The 7,011-nt window shown below is 31.6% G+C and overlaps 1 protein-coding gene across 1 annotated transcript in view; it reads right to left on the bottom strand.

Moving 5' to 3' along the window:
• Positions 1 to 7,011, bottom strand: part of LOC105620631 (glutamate receptor ionotropic, kainate 2) — a 147,708-nt gene that overhangs the window by 34,394 nt on the left and 106,303 nt on the right. The window contains exon 5 of the mRNA XM_012202121.1: positions 4,954 to 5,095. Within this exon, the coding sequence (XP_012057511.1) occupies positions 4,954 to 5,095 (142 nt within the window). The remainder of the gene's footprint in view (positions 1 to 4,953; positions 5,096 to 7,011) is intronic.

Here is a 7,011-nt window from a genome sequence, read left to right as displayed (position 1 = left end):
TTAATATCTTTGAATAAATAAATAACGTAAAAAATTGATAATCCTCAGTACACACAATTCTTGTCCTTATCTACCCACATCCGAGTATTTATAACCCAGCGTTTTCTTTTTTGCTTGTATCTCAGATTGTGGTCCATCGAAAAATTTTTTTTTAATCTATCATTTGAAGACTGAAAAAAAGAATTTTTGAGTTAGAAAGTCTAAAATATCATAGCACAAAAGATATTTTGCAATAAGTGAAAAGAGATTGAAAGAAAACATGAGCTGAAAATCGGATGCGATTACGCTAATTCCATTGTGTGTTAATGATTAACTGAGGGTTAATGGTTATTAAATTTATTAAATTCTTTTACTTACTGTTTAATGAAATAAAAATTTCTGCTCATTTTATCATTGAAAAATCATTATGTTATCCCATTTATTTATCAGTTCCAATTACTTCATTCGACGTGCATTTAATAAACAATATAATATATAATACGTATACACCGATTATTGTCATCGCAGGAATAACTGATAAAACAAGGGAACAACGGCGATGAAAGCTCGAAAGTGCTGTGATGGCAAGTGTTGTTATTGCATCCACTCGTGCAACCTTTTTCAGTGTAGCAATTCTGTGTCCTCTCTTTCATATGCAACATTTTATATTTAACATGAGTTTCAAATGCGCTGATCTTTTACGTTATGCGCGTCGAGAATTTTGTGATAATTGTGCTTTTCAATGTGTTTAAGGGATGCTCATAATCAAGGAAATAGGGAATAGGAACAAGGAATAATAGATTTCAACTTATCAGAAACCACGTATTTCGGTTTCTAATAAATTAAAATTTATTATTCTGTCCTATTCCCTCTGTCTTTGATTGTGCGCAGGTCGCATGATTGATCATAGACAATCACAGTAGAGACGTCATACGTAATGTTGTCCAATTTGAAACAATTTTCCAGACTTTAGTAATTAATTCTATACCAATTCTGTGTCAATTTTATTAAAAATAAATGTGTTAAACGTAAAATAATAAAGCAAATGGTACATTTTGTGCGACATTCTGTTCATTTCACAAATACACTAGTGTATCTTCATTTTTGCCTAATTTCGACTCCTGATGACACATCTAATAGAATTTCCACAAAGAACAAAATTTGCTCATACAGAAACATGTTCATTCATTAAAAAACTGATACTCCACAAATATATGGTTTAATGAAGAAATTAAATGGTATGACATTTTGTGCCACCATATAATTATATATTTATTGTAACTCGATCTGATGATAGTCAGGATATGAATATCGGATATTTTTCGTTTGTAACCTGGAAAATAGATTACTGCTTTCTTCCGTTCTTGACATGTAAGCAAAGATATATATAAATATACCGCGTATACTATCAGGGATTTTTGTTCATCAGCAAAACTAACATACGGGCGAGAAACAAAGAGAATGGCTTTTTTTCTCAGTGCGTTATCATGACGCCCGCGGTATATGATAGATTTGGCAAGAATCGTTTTTCACGCAACACGCGTTCACGCGTGACTGTTACGGAATCTATCACGAAATTTCGTTGGTTCGTAACTTGTTGTTTGAAACGGGAACAGGCAGCAAATCTGTATGTGGGTGCAGAGAGTATCGAAACCGTTTGACAGACGTTCAGTTTGTACACGGATGTGTACTATAGTTTCGTACACCCATGATGGCTTGGTCAAACAGAAAAGTTTGCGGCAGTATGTTAAATATTTAATTAACAGTTGATATTTGCACGATCGCAGTGACAATTATGTACCAAAAAGAATTTTGTTAGTTTTGTGCTACTTTGTTAGTGTTGTTAGTTATTTTATTTTTCAGGAATAACTAAACGTAATACAAAAATATTTTCCGTGATAAAATGTTCCATTAACTTTGCTCACGTTATACAGAAGGAAATATTAGATACTGATATATAGTATAGCTTTAGAAAAAACTAGTTTTAGAAAAAACATTGAATAATAAGAAATATCCATAAAGCTAATTAATCAATTCTGTTCATATTAAAATCTTTTGAAATAGCTCGGAGATTTTATATTTATAAATATTTTTTTACCTAATAATATTGGACTATATTTTCATACTCAATAGTTGTAATCACTTTATTAATTTCATATTAAATATAACTGTATGTATATGTTCTAAATATAACTGTAGAATCTATATATCTCTTTTAAAGTAAACTTAAGTTCTTTAAAAGGTTATTCAGGATTTCGCAGTTTTTTTTAATTAACTTCTTTAAACGACTTTCGAGATTTCAGTTTCCTGATTAAAGACTATGTTGAAAGCCGTTTTATTTGAACGGAATTTTGCTTGAGAAATATTCTATTTCAGGGCGGGAATAGGATATTCCTGCCCGAGCTCAAGAGCTCCAAAGTGTAACGCGAAAATCCAAGAGCGTATCATCCTAAGCGATGAATATCCATAATAAGTACCTTAATGGCCAAGACTGTAACGACTATAACAATCATCGTAACCGTAACAGGCATAATAACCATAATGATCACGCGGGGATGATACGTCGATGTCACGTAAATTCCAAGCAGAAGCAAAATTCGCATACTCTCAGCTTCATCGTGAAACTGTGAAAGAACGGACTTTCACAATTTCATGAAATCACTGTTTCATGAGGCGAACTTAATTCGATGAAAGGTAATTCGTCGAAAGCCAAGCAGAGTGACCAAGCAAGATTCATTAATGCTTTCACTCAGTCCGTCGAGGAAAAGACGCTCTGCCATAGTGTGTACCTATATCCGACCATGTGTAACACAGCCATGCGGACTTCTCGATCGTGCTGCAGAAAGGTCAGCTTGATGGATGATAGCCAATTTTTCCCTCCAAGAGCCTTGACGACTGACCGACGTAAGTGAAAATAAATAGTCTCCGACGCGGGACATCGTCTCGAGCGAGGCACCGTTAAATTCCCCTATGCGATAGAGATCGGTCGAAACATTAAGCAATTATTAAGCAGCTATTCTTTTCATCTTGCCGAATTTTCTCACGCCGAGAAATCTGGTCTACTCGTCTAATAATAATTTATCACTCGCTTTTCTACTATATGAGATAATATTTCGAATTAACTTGATAATTTTTTTTTTTAAAAGTTCCGTTCCATTTATTTTTGCGATTTTTTTTTCTGCGTAATAATTAATATTAAAAGTAAATATCTTACGCAGTTTATAAATTAATAGTTCGAGTTGATAACTAAGTTAAACGACGTGAATTTTACAAGGAAACCATTAAAAGCGATTATACATTATTAATGAAATTTATCATACATAGCTAACTTCATTAATCTTCTTCAAGTTGTTAATAAATATTAAACGAATGTTATATTAATTTTTATCAGTTCATTCAAGATAAAAGTGATTTTGTAATAAGCGTTAAGTTGCATTAGTTCTTACAATAAAATAGATTTTATAATATATTAATCAAATAAAATAATTGAAAAAGTGATTTTATGAATTTAGAATTCAATGTGACGCTAAACGTTCTGTTGTTTCAGATATTGGCGATGTACAATATGTATATACATTCGTCGTCAGTATTAATCCATGTTTTTCTCGTAAAACAAACAGACCATCGTCAGTAGAGTTAACGGAAAGAAGCCTGAAGAAAAAGTAGCTCGATTCTTCCGTGCTCGAACAAATACCCTCGCTGATTTACATTTTAATGGATCTAAATTGAAATCTAGTAGGAGAGGGGGGGAAAAGTACCGAGATAAATTGCGCCGCTAGTGATTATATAGCGTCCGCTTAAAACTCTATTTATTTTTTTATTACTTATTGCAGTCACGAATGTCGCGTCAGCGCGACAACGCGCTTCTCGCAGCGCGTCTCGACTGACGTAGTGCCACCCTTTTCGCTCCCACTCGCGTCGTCGAGGCGGCTGTAAATTACTAATTATTCTGAGACGGCTTCCAATTTTAACTGCAGCAGGCCGACGTGTCCGCTTTTTACTCGTTCGAGAATCACATTGCGCGTTTTGCACTCGCGTTAACGTTTTCATTCTGCTCGCAATAAGCCTGCAGACGAAGCAAATTTTAAAAACGAATTTCACTTCTCATACTGCAATTAAAAGTGACATTCTACACTTGTGTATTTCGCGATACACCCTTCTTACCTTTCACTCACTATTAAATCGATTATTCATGAAAATGATTTCTTTCTCTTGAAATTATAATCTAACATCAAACATGACATAATTTATTGATTCTTATTTGCATTATCGATCCTAGAGAATTTATGTCCTTTTTAATTTAATATTTAATGTCAATCTAAAGAATTCTCTTTAACTTGCCGATATATTCTGTCTTAATAATTTTTAATAAATTTCAATTTTAACATTTGATAAATTTACTATTAATGTACTATTTAAGAAAATTAAAAAATATTTTTTAAACTTCATCCGCAATAATTATTCATAATATCGATAAAATGTATTATATCACTTCACGATTTCATATAGCGTATGTGTGTGTATGTGTATTGACAGTATGAAATAAATTATTATAGGGAATAATAATGAAATAAATTTGTCACAAAATAATACGAACACTATTCATTCGTTATGTTGAACTATTTTACATTTAGCTGTAATCACGGAGGATTACCGAATGGCAATTCCGACCAATCATTGACACAGATTTCTCTTTTTAAGTGGTAATTTACGAGAGGTTCGAATATATTCCAGGAGTAAAGTTATCGATCTAGAATCTTCGTGGGAGCGCCAACTCCTTCGGCGTAGTTTCCTCGACAGAGACTGAAGACAGCGAGAACCGCAGGTGGCTGAGACGATGAAGATCGCGAGAATTAGTCTTACAAGCAACGCGCCTGATGCAATTTCATGACTCTTACGTCTACTCTGGATTACTTCGTGGCTTATGATGGACGGAAAGTCGATTGTTAATCGCATTTAATCTTGGGTACCTACCAGTGATGTGATAAGGTAGCTGTGATAGTCGCTCATCATTCCAATCTGTTGCGCTTGTTTCAACACATCGTAGATCCTCTCGGTGGAACAATCCAATACGATATGCGACTCCGCGGAATTTTTTATTTGTTTTAGCAGCGGCCTGAAATAAAACAATGTTCTGTGTGTAAAATATATTCTTAAATTTATATTATATATAAAGAAAAAATATCAAACGTTGACAAAAGCGAGGAACAAAAAATTTTAAACTATATCAAAAAATTTGTTTCATGCAGGAACATTTCATTCTTTATTTAAAATTTTTTTTAGTTTGAAAAAATTGTAAATATCTAAAACGTGCTGAAATGAGAATGAATTTTCAATATTTTCCAATAATATAATCTGAAAATGTTTGGAGGATATTGCAAATAATTTCTTATTCTTAATATATTTTGAAAATATTTTAGTGTATTATTAGTAAGAGCACATTCTCGGTATATTCCTAGCATATTCTAAGAGTACGTGCAGTAACTTTTCAGTACATCCTCAGCATATTTTCAACATAATATCATAATGAAAGGCTCAAAACTGAATTCCGTCGAATTCAATGAAATCTGATAGAATTACAAAGTAAATCTGTGACTGAACTAGTGTATACTTGTAGAACTTAAAGTGAAATATACGTCTGATATTTGTCGAAAGCGAGGAAAAGAGTTCTAGAGCAGTCTAGAACAGAAAACAGATCAAGTGAGTGCTCTCAAATATATTTGGATGTAAACAATCAATCATTTGCGAAATATTTTCAAGGTAATATTAAGTTTAGTGATGCCGTTAGTAGAGTTTGTTTAAACGGTTACTCGAATATTTACAGTATAGTGAATATTGTTTTTATTAAAACTTTTAGCTTTAAATTTGTGAAAGTTCCTTTGTTAAATGGGAACTAATCTGGAGAATTATTCTAGGAGAGTAAAAAATCTAATTCGTAATAAGAATCTATAATAAAATTAATTTATTATTATATTAAAGAAGTATGTCACATCTCAAAACATTATCAAAAATATAAAAATTTCATAGATTATTCTATTATTATATCTGAATATCTGTGTAAAGTTTAAGCACAATTTTTTTTATTGGTTTAAAGATTATTTAACTTTTTGTTTGCATTGATTTTATGTAAAATTGTGTTTTTATAGTTTTTAGTATAGTACTTATTTGCAAATTTGATGAGGAAGTAGCGTTGCAAATTAAATCAAATTTTTTTATATATTAATAAAATATTCAATAAATATTTGTGCAAAAATTTATTTAGATCCACTTATTCGTTTAAAAATCATTTATCTAAAATTGCCATAAAATATAGATAAAAATCAATGAGCTGTATAGGCCATTATAAATCAAATTATTGTTTTTCTTTTTGATCTGGTTTCAGGATGTATTTACTAAAAATTTTTGTCTGATATTAGCTAATAATGACTTAAAAAAGCATTTTTCTATTTATTTTGGACATACACTCTTTAAGTCACTCTATATGTATATATATATATATATATATTCTAATAATATTGACTTTTTTGACTGATACTTTTAGTTGATTGTACAGCTCACACTTTTAACAATTATTTTTCTATCATAAAAAATATTATTATAAGATAAAAAAAGTTACTTGATGATAGAGCTCGAATCAAATAAAAAATTAGTTATGTTTGTTAGCCACAGATGTGTTCAAATATATATGGAATTAATACAATTGGAACAAATAGCAAAAAGATTAAAGAGGTTAATAGAAATTTTTAATTAAAATTTCCTAATGTAGTCTGTGTTTAGTTTAGATGTCGATGTAATTGATAGAAGAAAGACAAATATCAAGTACATATGTAATGTAATAATATGAAATTTGATCTTTCTGTAGATCTGTTCGCGTGAAAACTCATTCGCTCACTCGCTCTCACGATGCTCGGGGACGGAATGGTTCCGATTCCGGACATGCTTTTCGTCGTGTACCACTGATAAAAATTTCATACTACTGCCGGTTGCTCTCCGGCCTCTCGGAGGCTACGCTTCGGTTTCTCTCTCTCTCTC

Source organism: Atta cephalotes (assembly GCF_000143395.1).
Source record: "Atta cephalotes unplaced genomic scaffold scaffold00028, whole genome shotgun sequence".
NCBI classification, from domain to species: domain Eukaryota; kingdom Metazoa; phylum Arthropoda; class Insecta; order Hymenoptera; family Formicidae; genus Atta; species Atta cephalotes.
Note: the sequence above shows the minus strand (reverse complement) of the source record. Positions and strands in the feature narration are given on the sequence as shown.